The sequence below is a fragment of the Gasterosteus aculeatus genome, chromosome 20, assembly GCF_964276395.1.
Source record: "Gasterosteus aculeatus chromosome 20, fGasAcu3.hap1.1, whole genome shotgun sequence".
Lineage (NCBI taxonomy): Eukaryota > Metazoa > Chordata > Actinopteri > Perciformes > Gasterosteidae > Gasterosteus > Gasterosteus aculeatus.
In genome coordinates this window covers 17,305,596-17,328,776 of record NC_135707.1, presented here as the reverse complement: position 1 = coordinate 17,328,776, position 23,181 = coordinate 17,305,596, and the positions used below count along the sequence as shown (strand labels likewise).

Below are 23,181 nucleotides of genomic sequence, written 5' to 3'. Positions count from 1 at the left end.
GCCGCACAAACAGTCGCCGCCTCCAGTTGGCTTCCGTACAGCCAGAGAAACAGAGACCCCCCCTTAACCCTGAAACATTTCTATTTCTATTTCTATTATTGCCTTTTCTTAGTTGTTTTTCGCGTACCTGAGCCTGTTTGGCGTTCAGGGGCTCTCTGACTAATTAAAACAAACGCCGCTTTTACAGCGTCAACTTTTTCATAGGAAGACCGAGAGAGGCCCCTGTACCCCCCCCACCCTCCTCCTCCCCCCCACCCCCGCTCCCTTACCTCCTTCATTTCCCCGTGTCCTAGCCCGGCGCCAAATTTGTCTCTGTGCCATTTTAATTACAGCCAAGGCAATCTTTATGGTGGTATTCTGAGAGAACACCAATCTGCAGAAAAGGTGATAAGTAGAAGCGCCACCCGGCTTTGGTATCAGTAATAAACAGACACTTAATTGAATAATTTGACCTAAGAGGCTGATCTCGGGAAGTAGCATGTTGGAAGAAAATTATTTTGAATATTGCAGACGGTTTCGGCGTTTTTTTTCCCGCGCGCCGCCTGCAGTCGGGGGGGGGAACACACAGCGCGTTTGGCTAGCTGCCCGCCAACTCGCCAACGTGGCGAGTCTTTACGGAACAGATAAGTGAGCCTTTGGTATCCTGGAAGCACTCCGATATGTGTGTGCGTGTGTGTTTTTGTTGCAGAATGGGGGGGGCAACACATGCACAGGTTTGTGTGTGCGGGCGTGTGCATGTGTCCGATATGTACGAGTGTGAAGTGTGCCCACTCGAGGGTCCATCCCCAGCTTGCAGCCACATGGGTGAACCCCCCCCCCCCTTGCATCCCTCTCCCTGCCCCCCAAAGACACACAGACACACGCACGCACGCACACGCACACAGGAGCTTGCCACAGAGCCTCAGAGACAATGACTCGCGGCCCCTTCCTGTTTAAGGATAGCTGTCAGAGGACGATGGCTCCGATTCAACACTGCAGCAGGTTTGCAGAGCTCCCTGATGAAAAAAAAGAAGAAGAAGAAAGAAGCCTCCACCCTCTCTCTCTCTCTCTCTCTCCTCCCTCTCCCCGTGTGTCTCCCTCAGAGTCTCCCCATCACTCTCCCTCTCCCTCCACAGTTCAACACTGATTTGACTGCTGGCATAATTTTGCAGAGGCGACTATTTGCAGATGCAGCAGAGTTATCAATCCGAACAGACACACAATCCGGGTCCAATGTCACTTCTCCTCATTATGTTAATGGTTAATGCATGCAAATGAAAACATTCCGGCAATTTGATTTCTTTGAAGATAGTTTGCATATTGTCTTAGCCATAATGATGGCACACTTTCTCCCCAGCTCGGGATTTATGCAAGGCTAGTTAGTTCATTTTTATCAGCTCCCGAGTTCATTTCTAGGGCTACTGGAATGTGTTTTCGCCTTCCCCTCACTATTTAACTAATTAGGATTCAGGTACCATAAGCAGATTTTTCACGCTATTGGTGTTTTTCTTAATTAAGAAACAAATGAATTCTCCCCAGCAAAATAGATGGAACAACGGGATAGGGTGCCAGGGGCCAGATGCGGCGTTTCTTAATTAGAAGTCACTCCATTGTCTGAGGTTTTTTAATGAAGCTCCAATCTAAATGGATATCAAAAAAGCTTCTAGTGAGGAAAACACACACACACACACACACACACACCGGCCATTTAAAATAATAAGGAAATAAAGATAATGAAAGACAAAAGATATGTACTGGCAGGCCCGGCTCACACCTCCAGTTCAGTGCACGCGGTGCTCCCGTCACCTCTGCATGAGCCCTATTAAAGCAGCTCCATCCCTCGCCTGCCCCTGCCCCCCCGCCCGCCTGCAGCCACGTCTAATGTTCTGCCAAGCCAACGGTGGAACGCTCCCTTTTCAACTTCTCATCAAAGGTGGAAGTTTCATTACCCCCGCTGGATGGTTATCAACTAACTATTACGGAAAAACTGTTGCGGCTGTCAACCTCCTGTCTGGGGTTTATTTTTTGGTGTATGAAACAGTGGCGTCCGAAGCTTATCGTATTCATGTCGCTCGCGATGGGATGATGCTGTACGCAGGGGAAGGTCCAACGCCAGGAGTCCAATTAGCCGGAAACAAATAGTCACCTCCACCCTGTATGGGAGATGGAAGCGGTGGTTCGCCGTGCGATCGGAGCACCTGGGCTGTGGATGAAGGTTGCGGTCGCGCGTGAGACGAAAGGGAACTCGTCGTTTTGAAGTTCATTTGCGGTAGGGTTCTTAATTTCTTCATCTCCCGCCCCGCGTCGCCCTCTCTGTGAAGCCCGCCGACGCTGCTGCTGCTGCGGCGCCGCCGACTGAAGGCCGATAACATCGGGACTTTTTTTGAAATAAAAACCCGCGGTATGCCCATATGGGCTGCCAACCCCATCAGTTCTTCTTCAGACGGCATGGCTTAGGAGCTCCCGGAGGACGGGCCAGTGCCCACTGATACGGGGCCCAGCAACCGCCTTGTCCGGGCCAAGCATCCCCGCGCCCAGGGGGGCTGTGCCATCAATGCCACGACTTGTGCCAGACTGGATCCGACCCAGCAATCCATTTCAAAGGCTTTCTGGGTTGTTTTTTGGCCGTTTTCTTTTTTTTTTCCACGCTATGGATCAGGTATGCAGTGTGATTTTCCTTTCACTTTGTAATGCGCCGTGGCAAAGGCGAGCCAGGCTGGCTTTAAAGTCATGAACTAGTTTTTCAGCCTTTCATTTGGTAAGAGGACATAATTGATTACTGAGATGAGTAGAGAAAAAAGATAAGAGCAATGTCCTAAAAATCAATCGGCAACATGGGCATGTTGATTTGAGTTGGGGCTTTTATTTCTAAGTACTTGATCAATGTTGAGCAAATACTGAAGTATCCATCATCCAAATTATTCCCAGGGGAATTTTACTTTTATGGACTACTGTTCTAAATGTAAATCTTCCGAAAAGACATTAGAAGATCATTTCATTTCTCTGGGTTCACCGACTGACAATCGATATTCTCTCTTACTAAAAAGTCCCGTTTTTTTCCCTCTTCTTTCTTAAACACCTTTATTCATCCACAAATTACCATAATCCTCTGGGTGCTCACTCGTGTGCTCTCTCTCGTTCGGAGCATTACTTGTTTATTTATATCAGTGAATGAGATTAGAGGAGAAGATTACTTTGCCCAGACACATGAATAGCGAATCAAAGTCTTTCGCTGATTGCTCAGCCCTTTTTCTTTCTTATTTTTTTTTTCCCAAATCTACCGGTCGGAGTGTTAGAACAATGCGAGTGGCGGCGCTCCATACAGCGTGACAACAGTAATACCAAATCCTCGGGGAGCGAAGCGCGTGTGAACACTCCAGATCGGCAACGCTGGCACAAAGTGTCCTTCTAATGCAGCAAAAATTAGCCTCGATCCCGACGAGGGCGCCGCGAGGTAGCAATCAGCCCGCTGAAACGGCCTCATTTGAGGCACGACGGGTCCCGTGTCTGCACAGAGACACCAAGGCCCAACATGGGGGGGGGGGGGGGGGGGCATTCCTGCCAACAGCAGACGAGCACCTTCCCTCTGATTTTTGGAAACTTTGGAAAAATACTTTGCCTCGGACCACGGATCGGTGGCAGCAGAGAGGAGAGCTGTCGCTCGGCTGTACGCCAACAAAGACACATGCCGTTGCAACAAAAAACAAAACCAGAAAGGCATCAGGCTGCGGTTTTGACGAACACACTCTGCAAGGAGGATTTTACTTGCAGCCGCTAATGACGGGACGGATCTTAGGAGCAGTTGGCTAATTATTTATCCTACTGGCTTTATGGCTCTCATTAATTTCCCTCCTCTTCTCTCTTTACCTTCCATTGAAAGTCTGAAGTCAACCTGCATCTGGCGCTGATAACGTGCCGGCTCTCGCCAGCGTTCCCACCACCCTCCTCCCCAGAGAGAAGGAGCAGCTTTCACACACCCCCACTGGATAATGCCATTAGGAGCAGAACCGTGTGCCTCTCTGAACAAGGAGAAACGCACACTACATAACACTGGGAAAGAAGGAGCTGGATGTAGAAGGAACTCGATGTAGAAGGAGCTGAATGTAGGAGGAGCTGGATGTAGAAGGAGTTGGATGTAGAAGGAGCTGAATGTAGAAGGAACTCGATGTAGGAGGAGCTGGATGTAGGAGGAGCTGGACGTAGGAGGAGCTGGATGTAGAAGGAGCTGGATGTAGGAGGAACTCGATGTAGGAGGAGCTGGATGTAGAAGGAGCTGGATGTAGAAGGAGCTGGATGTAGGAGGAACTCGATGTAGGAGGAACTCGATGTAGAAGGAGCTGGATGTAGGAGGAACTCGATGTAGAAGGAGCTGGATGTAGAAGGAGCTGGATGTAGAAGGAGCTGGATGTAGAAGGAGCTGGATGTAGAAGGAGCTGGATGTAGAAGGAGCTGGATGTAGAAGGAGCTGGATGTAGAAGGAGCTGGATGTAGGAGGAACTCGATGTAGAAGAAGCTGGATGTAGAAGGAGCTGAATGTAGAAGGAGCTGAATGTAGAAGGAGCTTGATGTAGAAGGAACTCGATGTAGAAGAAGCTTGATCCTGAAGGAGTTCCAATAGGCGGAGCTCCTATTTGGAGCTCCTTCACCATGGTGAGAAGGAGCTCGCTGTAGAAGGAGTGACGGGATTCAGATACTCCGCCTCCTGTTTCATGATATTTCAACACATTTGTTTTTTAGAGAAACAATCTTGTATTCTTCAAGAAAAGGTTCTCCTGTGATACTGAACCATGTTCTGAAGGAAATGAAGGGAAGATCCTTCATGGGCCGCATGTGTTTCTCTCTCTCTCTCTTCTACCCTCTGCCATTTTGGGGGGTTTGGTAAATGGGGGGGGGGCTGTAATTGGCCCGCACTTGGAGCTCTGGTGAGATCGCACACCAGCAGGTCCGAGCGGAGGCTCTCCCCTCCACCATCCCACACTCCCTGTCCTCTACCCGTAGCTGTCAATCTCCCCCGCCCCCCACCCACCCACCACAACAAATGTTTCCCTCGTCGCCGATCTACAGGCGAACAAAATGTCCCCAAACTCGCGCCGCTTCCTCTGAGGGAGCGAAGCGCTTTTAAAAGGCGTCCGAGAGACACAACGGCCGAGAACCGCTGAAAAGCAAATACTGCTGACTTCAAACGGCGGTCAGACGGCCGTGGAGGAGGAGGTGGGTGGAGGAGGGGGGGGGCGCTACACACACCACGAAAGAAAGGTGCCCAAAGAACTCTGGGCGATGCCTTTTCATGTTTGTCTTTACAGGAAACCCAGAGCGTCTCTTCTTCTGCGCCAAAGGCGAGTAAACACGGCCCTCGCTGTGGGTTGGGGGAGTCGGGCGGTCCTGAGCGGAGCGCCCCCCCCCCCCCCCTGTTCTTTCTTCGGTTTTACAATTAGACGCACTCGCTTTACCGCGGCTTTGGCACATTCTATATATTTTTCTTCAAATGAATCAAAGATTTATTTGTATTTTTATTCATGATTCATGATGCGAAACCCGTCACCTTTTAGTTTCACAACAAAAGTGTTGTGCATACGGTCCAACACAAACACACACAAACACACGTGTGCAAGCGAACACACCGAGAGAAAGAGAAACTTAAAGCTGTGTTTCAGTCTCCACAATTGTGCCGCAGGTGAAGCTCCTTTGCAGTGTTATTGGACTATCGGTGCTCAGGCGTTGGGGGGGCGGGGGGGTCTGGCCAGTGCAGATAAAACAAACCCTGACGAGATGTCGGGGGGGGACGGGGGGGCTGCTCTGCTATGGTGGAAGGAGCCCAGTCAGTCGAGGGGTGAGAGTGGGACGGTGTCGCATTGACCCGAGTGACCCGGCTCCCCTTCACAGAGGCTTTACTCACGCTGCTTACAGCCCAACGTCGTTTAGAACAGGTTCATATTAATTGAATGGAGGACAAATAAATGTCATTTCTGTGTACATTTGAAAAATGCCATTTTAGAATAAAAAAATGATGAAAATGTAATTGCAACTTAGATAGCAGCGGAAACAACATTATTGATTTGTTGGCAAAGACTGTCACAGTTAGCACAGTGTTGGATCTAGATGATTGAGGTACAGTAGCCTGATGCCGGTGTAACGTCCGTCCTTAACTATGTACTGTATAATACTGTAAATACTTTTCATGCACGTCATTAAGATTTCATTTTTTAGTTAAACAGCAGATTTTCGGTGGACACCACTCACCGTTAATTACATCACATCCCTGTATTTGTGCTTTCAGAGGTTGTTTTTCCAGTGATTTGAAGTTGGTGGGGCGCGGTTTGGGGGGAAAAAAAGGTGACATCACGCAGTCTGATGATCTGATGACAGCCTTGGGGCTGGTTGTCACACAGGCTCTGCTTTTCAGTGTTTAACTCCATGTAACTGTCAAAATGGACAACATGTAGTGCAGTGCAACAGGGAAAGTACGAGCAAAAGCTGTGAATACTTGTTTTCATCACCACCAGCTACTGTACACACCTACCTGCACCTTTGTCCATATATTCAGACAGAGCAGGTCTTCCAACGTCCCGCGTCATGTGACCGAGCAGACGCCCCACATCGTTATTTACCACTGTCACATATCGGAGACACGCACTGAATATCGCTATCGTCGAGCTGGTCAATATACATCACTTCAACCCAAAGGATTACACCTCTTATCTGAAATGATATTCAATAAAGTATGACCGCTGAAATACAGAGTGGAGTGTTCAGGCCCGGATCTGCCTCACGCTGCGGAGAGGAGGGAAAAAAAAACTTAAAAAGAAAACACTTTTATTGGAATTAAGATCCAAGTCAAGATTACCTGAGGAAACGGCCCTTTAGATTTCTGTTCCAGTGCCACGTGCTACACTTTATTCTCTGCTGCTTGGGGACCAGACCACAGTGCTGCGTTGCCCACAAGCCATGGGGGTGTAATAGGATGCCTTTATGAAATATATAGAGGGTCCCCGGCACCTGATCACAGATCACAGCGCGTGAGCTGTTGTGTTTGGAAAAGCCAAACTTTGGCGGTAATATCTTCAAGGTGCACGGGACGATACGCCGCTCGCTCATTTGCGCAGCCCAATTAGTTGCTGCAGCTTGCCGTCCTCCCCCGCCCCCCGTTCAGAGCTCTCTAGCAAAGCAACCCCGTCATTAGCAACAGAGGGACTAAGTTAACTCCACCGCTGCCGCGTGCGTTTCACGGTATGTGGCCAGTTGGAAACCTGGGCAGCTGTCATCAGATTTTTCTCGCATGTGTTGCTTATAAAAGGGGGGGGGGGGGGGGGGGCGAACATTCAACCAGGAGCTGGAATCTTGTGGTTTCTTATTTTCCATGTTTTATTTTCATCCCCACACACACACACACACACACACATCTGCTCTGTATAGCTTTTCTTCTTCTCTTGTTTGATAAAGCCTTTAGTGAGTGTGGTTGGAGGACTTGGGCTGAGGATCTGATGAGGACTGTGGGGTCTGTCACACACACACACACACACACACACAGTACATTGTAATTAGCTGATGTATGCAGGACCTCATCCACGTTGGAGGGGTATCAAAAAGCAATCAACGCCCCATCCCTGATGAGCTCACAGACACAGAGATCCACATTGTCTACGGAGAGACGATGCGTGGCCGGCCCTCCGCCCGGCTCTTCCAAACCGCCATAATGCCATGCAATCACAAGACATTATGCACAGATCAGAACCCCCAAAGCCACAGGATAGAGGGAAAAAAGTGAAGGGAATATTGAGTTCATAATTCAAAAGCCTGATTATGATGGCCGCGCTTGTGAAACGCTGTTGTGGAGAGCCAGAAGTGGGAGAATTGGGCCCGCGAGTGCCACAAAATGTGCTTATAAATGCAGAGGAGAGAACGCGTTTAAAAAGATGTCATGATCAAGAGCAATACGGCTCGGACGGCAGGCAAATCAGTTAAGATGACAACTGGTTGCCATGGAGAGCCAGAGGAGAAAAAAAAGTAGTCTGACTGTTTGAGGGAAATGTATGAAAGTAATTCTTCTTGGAGGGGGGAATCAAATAGAAATACAATATCCACCACAGCAGAAGTCCACACGTTATCAGCATGAAATGGTGGTGGTGGTGGTGGTGGTGGGGGAACTATCCTAGACACCCGATCGCGGATTTCCTCACCCATTCATAATCTAATTTGACCCGCGGCGGCGCGGCCCATTCGTCTCGGCAAAGACCATAGGTGTTTTAGCCGAGGGGCTCCGATGGAGAGAGGCATGTGTGTCGCACAAAGACCATCGGTTAGCGACGTACCGAAAGGGACTCTGTATCACCATCTTATCTTCAAAGGACTGGGCAGGGGCTCAGGGGAGCTGTGCCACCGTCTCGCCTCCACACACATGCACACAAACACACGCGCGCAGAGGGGGGATTTGGACCTGCAAGCAGGAACCAGAGATCTCTCGGCCGGCACCCAGGCCCGGACCCTCCTCCAACTCGCCCGCGGAGAACAGGCAGGGTTCCTGCACAGGCGGCACGACATCAGTGAGCTGATTCCCCACCTCCCCCACACCACCACCACCACCCTCCTCCGCCGACTGCCTGCCCATTTGCTTCCTGGCCTCAGCTCGACGGAGGGGATGGGATCTGAACTCAACTTAGACACAGAGTTTCCACATTTCACAGATGGCTGGGAGAGGCTTTGCATGGAGGTGAGGAAATGGAGAGAAAGGGAGAGAGGGAGAGAGAGGGAGGGAGAGGGAGCCTCCTCGCCGCCGCTTTCCGAAGCGGGGCCGATTTCACACCGCGGCAGTGTGCGCTAAAGCAGGCCGCCGTTAATCCACTCGCCGAGGGGAAGGCCCGCAGCCACTCCGCCGCCTGGCCGCCATCTCCCTCCACAAAGCCATAAATGGTGCATTATACGAGCGGCCTTCAGAGACACTGCTGATATGCTGATAGGCGGGCGGACAAAGACCAAAAGCAACCACGGGAGCAGAGCTGCATGCAGGACCGGCCGCCCGGGGGGGGGGGGCGGAGGGCAGTTCCTACCGACGGCGCGCTCGCCGGGGCACGGGCCGCCCCTCTGAGCCGTGCACCGCGTCCGGCTCGACCTCCGGATCGGGGGCCTGGAGACGCGGAGATGGACGCGCACCGACACGCCATCTTTCCTCTGCTCTCCAACAAAATGGCTTTTCCTCTCCCCCGCCTGCCCTCCCCCCCCGCGGTGCCAACCCCCATCCGCAAAGTTACCGAAAGTCTCCAAGATGAGTCTTTGAACTCACGAAAGGCAATCATTGTGAATGAAAGGAAGACAGGAAATATATAAACATGGGGGAATTTAAATAAATTGCCACAAAGAAAATGGCGAGCGAGGGCAGCGAATTATGTAACGATAAGGCCGCCACCAGCCTAAGCCACAAAATGAGATGTTTTACATGAAACGAACAGCGGCCCAGATTACAGCGCCATCCTGTTTAGACATGAAGCCAATTGGGGTTGATATCACATGCAGAGGAAATTTGAAAGATAAGTGGGAACTATGAGAATTGTTATAATCCAAATGTAACAAAACGCTGAAGTACATCATTTTATTCTCCCGCCAAAGCACGGCCCGATAAACATCTCCGATGAAAGAAGTTCATTACTCGGGCGCCGCGTAGTGTGACACACGCGCACACTGCGAGTCGGCGCCAACCTACAGCGAGAGGCGGCCTCCAAATGGAGCCTGAGGCACTTTAATGGACATCATTAGGTGAAAACATATAAGAGATAATTATGGTAATTACAAATCCCTTTTATTGGCCCCGAGTCTTTGACAAGAGGGTTGTCATATCAGCCACTTCAAACCAACAAAGAGTTGTTGTCTCCTTCCCCCTAAATGATGTCCGGTTCCATTTGGATGGGGATTGTCTTCGGATTATCCTCTTTTTTTTTTTTCTTTTTTTTTAATTGTTCGGTTAGCCGCTCTGAATGGAGTCTACATTTCTTTCGGTTCGAGAAAAAAAAAAAACTTGATTAAAACCAGCGATTTACAATAGTAGAATTTGACTTGCATTTGCATAGGCACTTCATTACAAGTGAGACCTTGATCTTGAAAGCAGCCCCATTCAAAGCTAATGGACATGTCTGTTATGTGTGTTACAGATGGGCTCTCAGTGTAATAGCACAGCCATCACTACGGGGCACCCAGAGGCCCGTGCTATGCCACCACCCCCCCCCCAGTGGAAACACTGGTCTTCCATGAGTTTTGTTTTGGTTAAACCTAAACCAGCTGTTAGTTTTGCCACGCGGGGTCAAACCCGGAGCGAGTCTTGTCACTTCATCTCAGCGCCCTGCGCGATCTGAGGGGCGCGCGAGACCAAACTCGGTTTGTTTATTTACAACATGCATCCAATCATCCTTTGTCACTGTTCCATGACCCTCTCCCCCCCCCCCCCCCCCCCCCAACCCACCCTCCAACCCCTTCTTAGCCCACGAGAAAACCACAGAGAAAAAGACACTCCACAATGGCCCAGATTCCATTTTTTGGCCCTCTTTGCTGCACGAACTCATAACGCGGTGCCGCCTTATCAGATTCCGCTCGCAATAACAGATCCACTCGGAGTCGGAGGGAGACGCCGCTTAACCCCTTCAGTCCCACAGGGGGTGGGGGGGGGGATTCAGCTCAAACAAGTCAGGAGACATCTGCCAGTCCACGGCTGCAGCTGATGATGTCAACGGGTCACCCCCCCCCCCCCCCCCACCTCCCCCCATCCCCATCGCAGATTTCCCCCCAGCACTTTCAATCACTCCTTGTGAGATTACGGCAATAGGATATTACTGTACAAACTATGACCGTGTGTCCTCGCTGCCACAAAGCTTAGCAACATATTACAGTTTGTCAAAGCAAGCTATTGCGAGGGGGGGGTGGGGGGAGGGGGGAGTAAATACAGAGGGGAGGAGAGGAGCCGTTGACCTTTGTGTCCTTCACATTTGCCTAGCTTCCCCTCCACCCCAATCTCAAAGAGCCAAATCATCTGATCCCAAACTAACTGTCAACTGGCGTGTGATGGTGGCAAGCCGGCAGACATCAATCAATCAGATTTTCTGCTCGTCCATCAGAGGAGGCCTTTTTTTTTTTTCTTTCTCTCTCTCTCCCCCCTGTTTTGCCCGGCTTATCATCTGACCCAGTTGTTATCCTGTTTCTCAAGCTTTAAGGGGGAAAAAAAAAACTTGATTATGGCCAAATGTCTCGGAAGATTCGGGCACATTTTAAACCGAAACGAATATTATCAGCACAGAAATGAATGCAGCATTGATGAGGCTCTTAATTCCACACTTGTGGTGAAAATAAGGAGTTTGAGCCGTTTATCTTGGTTTTTCAGGAATGCGTGAGTCCACGATAAAAATCCAATCTGATATCATAAGACAAAAAAAATAAAAGAGAGAAGAGAAAAAAAAGGCATTTTAGTTGGCTACAGCACTTGCTCAATGTCAACAGTTTTTTAGTAATTACCAGATAAGCATTCTCTGGAATACACAGAGAGAGAAAATTGGCTGATTCTGAAATAATAGCTGCTTTCTGCCTCTCTGCCTGTTTGCTCTGACACTTCATAAAGCCGCTTTGAAATAATCAAGCAGGAGACGCAGCACGTCACTCCTTCTGCCACTATATAGATATATATATATATATATATATAGAGAAATAGATATATTTCCTCCTGGTCGAGTCGGACCCGCCCACTAGGTTGGGGCGCCGCCACCTGAGCGCTAATCACACGCAGGCCTCCGATCGCGCCACGCGTGAGCCGCGCTGTCAGCGGCTTCGGCGTCTTTCCACGATGCCGCGAATCTAAACACGGCCTAATTTCATCCTTTTTTTTTCAGCCTTAACAGGTTTCTGGAGTTTGTTTCTATATTTTCAGCACTTTTGACATAACTTGTTTATCTGTTTACGAAGCTTTGTCATTAGCGATTTTCCGGCGGGGCCTTTAAGTTCGGCGCCGCGGCCGCCCGTCTGGCAGCAAAATGCTGATGTACAAATTGAACTGAAAGGCTTGTTACTTAATCCGCCGTCGCCACCCGTCCCTTAACTATGGAGCCGGCTGCATTTCATCCCACAGAAAAGTTCTGCCCCCCCCAACGCACACACACACACACACGTACATCTTCAGTAATTCCTGCCAAGGCAGAGATTTACACTGAACAGCTACTCGGATGCGCCAGCTCTTAACCTGCTCATCAAATCATCCCCTCTTATTATCATCCATTAAGACAACAACAAGAAAATACCATTTCATGTTTGGGTTTTTTATGGCTGAAACTGTTGATTTGGTTTTGAAGTCAATCTCGAGGCTCGGCCAATAATTCCGCTGTACATTGCGAACCAGACGACGTATTGTGACAACGCCCCCCACCGCTAAAACGTGACTCACAATACTCGAGGAGGCCCCATTCCCATGTTCTCCCGTCCAAGATTCAGTCAAAACCGTAATATCAATTTTTGACAGCCGCCATGACAGCGTGTTGATGAGCTGTGGCTAATTCAATTGCAATAAACAAAAAGGCTCTTAACACACGCACAAAAGTTGCCGCGTGAGACTGACAGACTGTGTTCTTCGTACATTTGTGGTTCCTCTTCCGGGCCGGGCGGAGACGTCAAGGCATCGCGCACACAAAACAAAAGCCAATATCCACGATGCATCAAAACCCGCGGCCAGCACCTCGCCAGCGACCTCAGAAATCCCCTTAATTGAGCAATATCTCCATTCCTGATCCGTGTGCATCACCGGGGCGAGCAAGTTAAATGAAAGGAGAATTCATGATGTGTGGCGGCCTCTCTTACTCACCCTGGCTATTTCCCCTCTTGGCAGGGGCCAAATAGAGAATGTTAAATGAGGCAATTGTGTCCCGGAGGCAAAGAGGGGAAGAAAAAAAAGAAGAGGAAAAGCTGGCAGTGCCCTGCTCTCTGCTCTAACCCTGAGGAGCATTCTGCAGCACCATGAGGTAGACCACCACGAGGAAGACCACGACCTCACTCGTCCACCCAGTAGTCTGCGTGCTGATCGCGCTGGTGTTGGCGGGAAAAGATATTGACTTTTAAATCCAAGGACCAGATAAATCCCAGTCAGCCCAGACGAGCAGAGCAGCTGGGGTTCTTTATTTTGGAGTCGTGTAAAGTAACTAAGTACATCTACTCACTGAGCACTGGGCTCCAGCATAAGTAGGAGTTGGCGACTGGGGTCTGAGGCCCGCGGAAAATACCCAGGATGCAGTGCGCGATCCGTTAACATTCTGCGTCGGTGGCTGCAGGACAACTGAATCCCCCCCTGCAGCCATACAGACATCCTCGAAGTGACACGTCTGATAATCAAAGCTTTGTCTGGGTCTTAAAAGGACGTACTTGAAGGAGAGCGAGACCAGAGGCCCTCTTTGCCTGTAGAGGCCTTCGGACATCAATATTTAAATCTTACATCTCTGTTGTGATTAGAATGCTGCCTTTTCTCTGTTGTTGTCTTCTTCGCCCCCCTCTCTCTCTCTCTCTCTCTCTCTCTCTCTCTCTTTGCCGAAACAACAAGGTGGGGGTGAAAAAAAAAAAGAGAAGAAAAAGACAGCGGCTTCAATCGATGATCTTTGAGTCTAAACTAGATTCCCAAGCAGTTTGCCACTCTCGGCAGCAAGATAAGATAAACTCTCTTTGACCCGAGAGATGAAGTTGCCATGACGATCAGGGAGTCCACTTTCTCTATTGATATCTGGCTGATGTAACAACAAATGGAACCAGATCCCGCCCTTGATAATGGTGATTAATTAATACCAATATTGATCGGTACAAGCAAGAGACAAGGCCATTAACTTAGAGCAGGTTGAAAGTCAATTGTTACCCGGGGCCTCAATGGGCGTCATTGATATCAAATCTAAATAAACAGAGAGGGGCGCCGACCGGGGAGGGAAACACACGGGCATGTTTTTGCCTTTTTGCACATATTTCCTGAAATTCACACTCTGTTTCACATCAACAGTCGCAGCCCGAATTAAAAAGAAAAAACACAACAGCTTTGAGCGGCGTCTTATTGGAATAATAGCGGTGGAATTCAGGAAAGGGGAAGATAAAGAGGAAGCAGCGCCAGGAAGTGACCTCCACCTCCGCAGCAGCACTGCCCACATTTCACACTGCAGGCCACAGCGACGGAGAGGGCATCACCAGGAACCGCCAGTCCATCGCCTGCCAACCGCAGCCCGTCCAACGCGCCGCGCGCACACACACACACTCACACACACACACACGCACGCAGAGACCGATCCCAACAAAGGAAGCAGCAGCTGCCATACATTCCTCTCCATATAGCTGCTCGACCCTGTGACACAAGCAGCCACTTTCTCTGCACAAGAAACATCGTCTTTAGGAACACAATAGATTTTTTTTTTTTTTTTAATCATTTTTTTCAAACATTACGAGAAGACGACATTCATCTGCATTGTTGTTTTGTGTCAGAAGTGGGGAGGGAATCGGGGATCCTTCAGCTAAGACGAGGCGATGGCACAAGCTGTTATTGGCAGGGAACAGATGTTTGAGGGAAAGTTGGCATTCAGGGACCATTCTTCTTCTGACACAAATCAACAAGAGAAACACGAGAGGCAAGTCGGCAATTGTCACCCGATGAATGAGGAACCCCCTTAAATATACGGCGAGGCTGGCATGCAAACATTTTTCTTTCTTTATTTATTTTTTAACACCCCCGAAACATCTGACTGCCGGAGACGCCAGCGTTGGTCGGGGCCCCCCGGTGGAAACGTGGCGTCTCCCACGGCAACGCTTAACTTATATGAGAAAGCATATTTGTAGTAAAGAAAAAATAAAAAATCAGATCAAGCTAACAGCTCTGACCCCTCCGCTAAAGACGCGTGGGTCGTCCCACATGCTACACGTGCATTGATGCGCACACACACACACACACACATTCAGACAGAGGATGTTGGCAGTAAATTCAGTAAACACTCCCCTTATCCCTTACGACTGTAATCTGCCTCTGATAAATGCCCCTCAAAGATAGAAATGTCACCTGATATGGTAAACAGCATGCTGACGTTACGTAAAGTGGCCTTATGCTAAGGAGTGGGAGAGATTAACCGGAGAGCGGAGATGGAAAAAAAATGGTCGCCGCGATACAGAAAACAAAAACTAAAAAAAGAAAAAAAAAGAAAGAGGTCTTTTAGCTCTCGCTGAGAATCTTCTTTGGCTGTCGTTCAGTTCCAAACGGACTCGTTGTGAAAAGCAGCGATCTATTTACACAAACCCAAGGGTTGTACGTCGCACAGTATATTAGATTTAAAGTAACACGGTTGTCAGTGTAAACAGAAGTACAAATAAACAAACAGTTGGCATCGCGCTCCTCAAAAGTCAAAGTATTTTCGGGAAAAGAATAATAAAACTGAGTAGGAAAACGCAATGTTTAGCAAAGCGCCACTAGTTCTTGCTCCCACTTTATCCACAAGGTATTATGGGTAAAACAAATAAATAAATAAGCCCAAACCCCAAAAACGCATTACTGCAGTGCAGCGGGCAGCTTTACAGATGTAAGATGGCTATCGCGCCAGTAGATTAGGCGTTGGTTGGGGCCGGGGGGGTTTTGAGGGGGGGGGGGGGGGGACAGTAAGACACATAGCGGTGGGCTCCGGGGACTCGTGCTGTATAAACCCACAGCAGCAGAGCGGCGTGATGGCGACATGCATTCTCGGACGGCGGGAGAGCACTAAGTCAGCTTAATAAGCACATTTGACATGAGACGTCGGCCCGCGTGGCCTCTGAGGGCCGCGGCGTGGCCATAAACTCTGAGCGAGGCACGCTCCCTACATCATCCAGATTCCACTCTTAACACGGTGGGGTTTGCGGGTGGGGGACGCCGGCGGTGGCAATTTTGCAGAAAAATTACTCTGAGGGGTGCCGGTTTCAATTCAGCCTGCTTATATCTTTCCTTCCTATTAAGCATCAAAATGTTCCCCCCCCCCCTCAACCCTCCTTTTGGAGGGACGGCGCGACGGCGGCGAGGAGGAAAGAGAGGGGAGGATGGCGGGAGCGGGGGGTGCTTGGTGGAATTCACACATCACATTACCAGCAGCTAATCGCAATCCGCGGAGCATCGGCAATATTTCCGTCATTCCTGTCAAATTCCGGCGACCCCGCCTTTAAGAGCGGCTAACAATCCGGGGCAATTTATTGGCATATTGGCACGGGGTGATAAGGCCAAAAACAACAGCAGCTAGCAGCTGGCCCCGGGAGATGGGCCGATAACATTGATATGTGCTCCCACACAAAACACCACCACTGCTATCTCCTCTTCCCATCAAACTCTTATTACAATAAAAGTGTGTGGGGCTTTTTTTCCCCCTCGGAAAAAGCAATGAGGGGAGGGGGGGGGGGGGCGGGGGATACACAAACGGGGGCCCGGGAACATATAGTTATTTATTTTGATATTATATATTTATATATAAAAAAGAAATCAGATGTAACGTTTCACAGGAAGAAAACAAGGGGGGAAAATACATAATTTATCACTGTATTATCGGGATATCCAGGCAGCCTAATCAAGGAGCACTGAGTGACTATTTTTTGCCTTATCATCCAAAGTGGTGGAAACGGAGAAGGAATTATCAGCCAGCTGCAGATTGCTGGGCTGGAATTTTAATGGTAATAATCTGGGTTTTCTGATGGTATATCTTCCCTGCTTATCTTTCCCATTATCTGGCCTTATCTCCCCAGTCATCGGAGCAAATTAATGGTGCTCTTTCAGCATCGCCTTTTTATCGCCGCTCAGAGAGCACCCAAGGGGAAAGAATAAGCAAAATATTAAAATACTGCATAAATCACAATTTTAGATAACGGTCCAATGTATGCAGGAGGTGTGAAGGGGGGGGGGGGCGGGCGGGCGGCTGCGCCCAACAACCTTTTTGTCCTTTAGAATGACTGTCTGTGCTGACTTTCTGTGCAGTGGCTCCTCTGCTCCTCTCCTTTCTCTTGCCTTTTTTTTCCCGGGGAAGCTCAGAGGAACCGGGCTCCTCGTGACCTTTCCTTCTTCCAACTAGGAAGTATATACGACTGCACACGGGCCTCCATATTTACACCGCGGTTTACACATGACATACCGATTCACACCAGGACGCGGGGGTCACGAAGACGAAGAGGCGGCAACGCACAAACGTCGCCCTTCCTTCTTGCTCGACAACAAAAATTCGGGACGCTACGCCGGGATTGGTCCGTGGACGAGTTGAGGGCCTATCACGTCACGACGCCGCCCGCGCTCCTTTGTTGATGAGGAGCGGTCGCGGGTTCGTTGTGGACGCCAGCAAAGAACACAACGATACAAAAGTCAAAGGCAATGGAAGCAAAAGGGTGTTTCTGCAGAAGGAATTATTTAAGGGCAGCTACACCGTCCCAGACGGCTCTGAGATGTTTGAGAAATGAAAACAGTATTTTCTTTTTTTTTTAATGCATCAACTCTGCTTGCTCTTATATTCTAAAAGAAAAAATTGTTGATTATAAAATGTAAAAAAAGAAGAATAAAAATAGAGTAATACAATGTGCAGTGAATTTAAAATATTACAAATAAATCCCAATTATCTTGTTTTTTAAAGTACGAGCAATAAATGTGTAAGCGTGGAAACGATGATAGATGTGTGCAAAACACAAAGACACAGAAGTCTCTCGACTGTCAAAATCGGTGTCACGCAAAAGTATTAATAAAAGCACTTGTATACCAACGTGTCCTCATGAAGGCATTGATCTGAGCTCAAACACACAAACACATCCACACACACACGTATATACAAATGCTGCCGTAGCTGAATTCCCCGTAATGTCTCGCAGCACAGATAAACATTATCGTGAGTACGAGACACATCAGTGGAAGGGGTCGATGTTTTGATATTTTGACCCTTGGGTAACCGCAAAGTAGTGACAGCAGCAGCTTACAGTGAACGAACCGAACACACACACACACACACACACACACACACACACACACACACACACACACACACACACACACACACAGTGTACACACACTCAGATGTCAGCTGGATCTGAGATGTGAAAGTATGTTTGTGAGTGTGTGTGTTCTGTGAATCCACACGTAATTAAGAATTATCTACTGTCTATTTAAAACCACTACAATTATGACAAGTTGTTTAAAACAGAACTTTAAAAATATACATTTCATACTACTAATATACATCATTGTGAATGTCACGCACTTCTGAATTAATTGTACCTAGATATGAATATTTCTGGCCTTCAAAGATAAATAATAATGCCCAAAAATTCCTTTTAAAATTACGTAGAAATGCGATCATCAATATCAACACTTTCTGCAGAGCTTTTATAATCTAGTTCAATTAAATAGGAATTAAAGCAAGTCACAACTTGCCACACTTTGGCTCTTTGCACTGCCACCATGCACAGCTGTGCACGCTGCTCATCGATGTGTGTGTGTGTGTGTGTGTGTGTGTGTGTGCTTTACTCTGGAGTTTAGGAGGAAGAAGAAAAAAGTGCAGGAAGTTTGTGTGCACAAATTTATACCTGCAAGTGAATGAGTGTGTGTGTATTTAAAAGGAAAACCATACCAAGGAGTTGGGATTGTGTGTGTGTGTGTGTGTGTGTAAATATCCTGCACGCTACAATTAAAAACATTTAACGGCAAATGTCAGTCAATAAACAACCGGCCTTTATCGAGCAGCCTCGTGCTACAGATTCGCTGCGTATTATAAACTTCACATTAAATATGGGAATAAACCGCCAGCAGTCAAACTCGAGCCACAGTCTCGCTCACAATTTCTGATAAACTACAACAGTCAACAGAATAACTTCACATATATTTAAAACACACATATATTTGGGTTTGAATGGGAAGCGGGTTCGGGGGGGTTCTTTGGAGCCAGCTGCTCCGTGGTGGGGTTTTTTGGGGGGGGATAGTAAAGACACGCAGGCACGCGTCCGCGGCGGGAGACCGGGGGCGCGCGCGACGGTGACCGTGATCGCGCGAGCGCCCGCCGAACCCGCGCGGCCACTTCTCAAGTACCACGAGAATTACGACGCGAAACAAACAAACAAACAAACAAACAAACGGAAAGACAACTTACGTTTGATCTGCCTCGGGTTGCTCTGCTTCCTGCGGGACATGCCTGCTGTGCGGCCGGTCAGCGAATCCAGGTGTAGTGCTGACAGATCGATAGGTTCTGGTTCATCCAAGCAGCCGGTTTGGGTTTGTTTTCTCTCTCTCTGTCTCGCCGTCTCCCTCTCTCTCTCTCTCTCTCCTTCTCTCCGTGTCTGCGTGTGTGTGTGTGTGTGTGTGTGTGTGTGTGTGTGTGAGTGTCTGACGGAAATTGAGAAAGGAAAAAGAAGAAAGGGGGCACCGCTACTTTTTTTTTTTTAAGCGCACGAGTCTATCGTTCCGTCTGTCCTTCCTTTATCTTTCTTGGTTTCTCTGGCTCCGTCTCTCTCCCTCTCTGTGTCCTGCTGTCTCTCTCTCTCCCTCCCCCCCTCTCTCTCCCCCTCTCTCTCTCCGTCTCTCTCTCTGTTCTCAGCGCCGTGCTCCGTGATGAGGCTGCGCTTCGCCGCTATCCGACCGGACTGACTGGGGAGGTGAGAGCGTTTCGCGCTTTTGTTTGAAGATAAGGTTTGTTCCTCCCCGGGTACCGTAGCCGCGGCTCGGTGAACTTCACTTGATCCGCAGTTACTTGAACTTCCAGTTATTAATTAGCGCCGCTCTTAATTAGCGCACGCACGTATTTTTTATATGAGGGGGTTAAGATAAACCGAGCTCGTTAGACATCACAATGATTCTAACAATAATAATAATTAAAAAAAAACACATTTGCAGGCCTTTATGCAGGTCTTACACTTATATTTCTTAAATGGTCTATTCGAAACCAGTGTGCTGCTACTCTTAAATATTCCCCACTATTAATTCAACTTTTTTTTATTGTGTGTATTTAAAAATAAAAACGGCATTTGGTATTACCAGGGTCATTTAATGCAGCACGTGGTCCTCGTCCTATCAACCACCAGCCCGATGAGCTGGTGGCAGTTTGGCCCCTCGTTCCCCCATAATGCACTCTGAGAGTGGATCTGGATTGAGATGCCATGACCTCAAATGTCTTGGCCAAAAAGCAGATGGAAGTAACCTGACGTTTTTTTAAGCACTCTATTGGAAATTATTATATAGCTATAAAAACCTGCAAGGTGCCTGCTGTGTTTATAAGCCTTGAATCCAAACTTTTATTTCAAAATATATTAGAATAAGTGGATTTCAGATTCTACTGCTTTGTTTTTTATCCATATTTTATGAACTGTCAATCTCTTTGTCTACTTCTTTTCTACAATTACTCTGCATATGGACGGGGAAAATATTCTGAATATGTAAAGAGAGGGACAGAGAGAGAGAGAGAGAGAGAGAGAGCTGAAGCGAGGGCCTTTAAATCATTCCGATTTTGACTGCCATGTTCTGAGCAGTTGCCCAAACTGGAAATCACTCCCTTCAATTAGCCAGTTGGACTGCCAAGGAAGACAAGCAAGTGGCCTGTGAAATTATCTCGTAACCCAATTCCACAACTTTGGAATGGAGTCTGAAACTACAGAATAATTTATGTGGCAGGCGGGTCAGCGGAGGTTCACCTTGAGGAGAGCATCTGTCTCACCGGCCTCCTTGGTTTGCCCCCCCCCCCCCCCCCTCATCCCTGCCGACCCCTCAGCGCTTCCACCAATGGTTGAAGTTTTGTTTCTTCTTTCAGGTTTGGTCAGCATCCGAACAAACATGAATTCAGTGATAGTCACAAACAAGAATGTCCCATCTTTGTCACAATGCAGTTTGTATGGTGAGAGTAAAAAAAAAACATGATCCAAACCAGTAAATAGTGATAGTCAACTAATCATTTGTTTTGGTCAATATAGATTTATTTAGTTGAGTCAACTTTTAAAGTGTTTTTTCTTTCTGAAACTTACAAGCATTGTTGAACGCAATTATTAAAGTTGTGCTTTGGTGTGATTTTGATTTTGAGAAAAACTTAAATCAGGTAATCAATTAGCCAACTAATCATTTGTTTTGTCAGGGGCTATAAATAAAAATTACATTTCCGCCTATTAGAAGGTTACAACAAAGCCATCTCATGGCCTCTCTGAAATCAGCATCCTAAGCATCTATAAATATCCTTTACCGGCCATATTAGGGAGCCAGCACCAAAATCAATAATGGTTTGTGGCGAGAGCAACAACATAGGGAGAGAGGGGAGTCAAATTGCCAGCTGCAGATTAATTTAACGCCACTCCTAAATCCTCTGAGACCAGTGCGTAGTTCTTCTCTGCTGTTCCCGAGCCCCAGTGGCTTGTTTGAAGCCGCCTTTGATTGACAGGTACAAATCTGCGAGCGGAAGAGAAAGCTTCGTTCTTTTTCTTTTTTTTTTTCTCTCTCCACTGCTCAGACCAGATGGTTGTGATAATTAACATGATACTGTTTCCATCGCGAGGGAAATCACTGACACAAGGTTGGTCATATTAATAGGTTAAGGTACTGTATGCTGTGGAGATGCTGCGCAGTGCACTCGCATAATCTGATTAATAGGGTAAAGGTTGATTTAATGCGCTAAATCATTTGATTAGAACTGCCAAGTCACATTTGGGGACTGCCATTCAGTGTTTGTGGCAGTGGAGGTGGGCCGTCTGGTGGCTTCATCGTGTTCATTGTTGAAGGAAATATGCTTCGGAACAAAAAGGGGCTTCATTGGCATGGCCGGAAGTCCTTTTGGCGGAAGTTACATCTGCATCTCTGTGAATTGTGAGTCTCATTTTCAGAGCCAGAAAATGTTTCTTGAGAGCAACATGTGGATGTTAGAGAATAGATGAAGTTTTGTGGGAAGATGCATTGAAGCATCGGGCATTTTACAGTCAATTCAAAAGGGAATGTCATCATTTGTAGCAGTTCCCTAATATAGGTATAATTTATACCTGTGTTTACATTACACAGTATTAAGGGACTGTGCCAAAATAATTTAGAATTCATAAAACCTTCGGCAGAATTATTCATATTCTTTTCTGCACCTTCCTCACAATGTCTCAAATTATGACGCTATTGAATCGCTACAAAACAATGAATCTTTAATACGTGTAAAAAGTATTCCAACGTTGTCGTCCAGTTTAAACAGTTGTGGAATTTATATTTGCACTTTCAAATTCACATTTACCAGACCTGCTGACTTCATGTGAGCCAAAGTTTGAACAACTTCGCTTCACTTTGGAGATTTAACCTTAAAAACGTATTTGGTTTCTCAAAGCTGGCATATTGATCCTAAATTATTATCATGAGCAGAATAGACCCCTGATAAAAAAGGACATTATTATCCTCATTCAGCTGAAAGGACACACAAAATAAAATCTAATTTTTGGACACTTATATATGTTTATAAAAGAAATCTGAATAATGGAAAAAATATTTCTGGGATTTAAAGTAATTAAGCAAAAATTAAATAAAGACCGTCCCACTTTCTGACCCCAACTCCCCCTGATTCCACACGGCCCCGAGGTGACGCGTGATTGCATCGTGACAAAGTTCCAATACAACACGTATGTAACAGTCAAGTCCTAAATCTCCTTGCGTTGTACGTCACCACGTGTTCAAAATGCAACAACATTGAATTATTGCCGCGCTTAACAGCCGCAGTGCTCCACTCACACTCTGTCTGGCATCACTTTACCGGGTTGATGTTGTTTTTCAAACATTTTTATGGATCACACGTTGTCCGATGGAGTCGGGAGTGACAGCCATCGGTAGAGGGGGGTCGGGGGGCTCCATCCTTAAAGCGCAGGCTCAGCAGCTCGGCTTGGACATCGGTGTTATGAGTTTGCCTGCTGTGGTGTCACCCTCTGGCTGTTGGGGATTGGTTTGTCTCCAGAGGATGCAAGGACTGTCACAGTGTGTGTGTGTGTGTCCGGTGTGGGAGAGTGTGTGTGCAGGGAGTAGAGTGATGTGAGGTGCAGGGGGGCTGTGGCACATATATCACTGTTAAGGTTAAGGATTGGGGAAAAAACTAGGAAACTAGACAGAAATGGGAGCAGTTTTTCTGTGTTTTTTTTTGCGTAATATCCCATCATTCTATGCGATTTTACAATCACGTGTGTGTCCCTCAATGCGTTCATGCATCCCAATACAGACATTCACAACAATAATAGATTTTTTTTTAA

General features: G+C 47.6%; 1 protein-coding gene across 2 annotated transcripts in view; it reads right to left on the bottom strand.

Annotated features, from left to right (window-relative positions):
* Nucleotides 1–19,586, bottom strand: part of zfpm2a (zinc finger protein, FOG family member 2a) — a 108,037-nt gene extending 88,451 nt beyond the window's left edge. Inside the window, exon 1 of one of the 2 annotated variants that reach the window (XM_040165036.2) lies at nt 19,089–19,586. In XM_040165036.2, coding sequence (XP_040020970.2) covers nt 19,089–19,128 — 40 coding nt within the window. In that variant the 5' untranslated portion in view covers nt 19,129–19,586. The remainder of the gene's footprint in view (nt 1–19,088) is intronic. The other variant, XM_040165037.2, reaches the window with a different exon arrangement.
* Nucleotides 19,587–23,181: the final 3,595 nt, after the last annotated feature.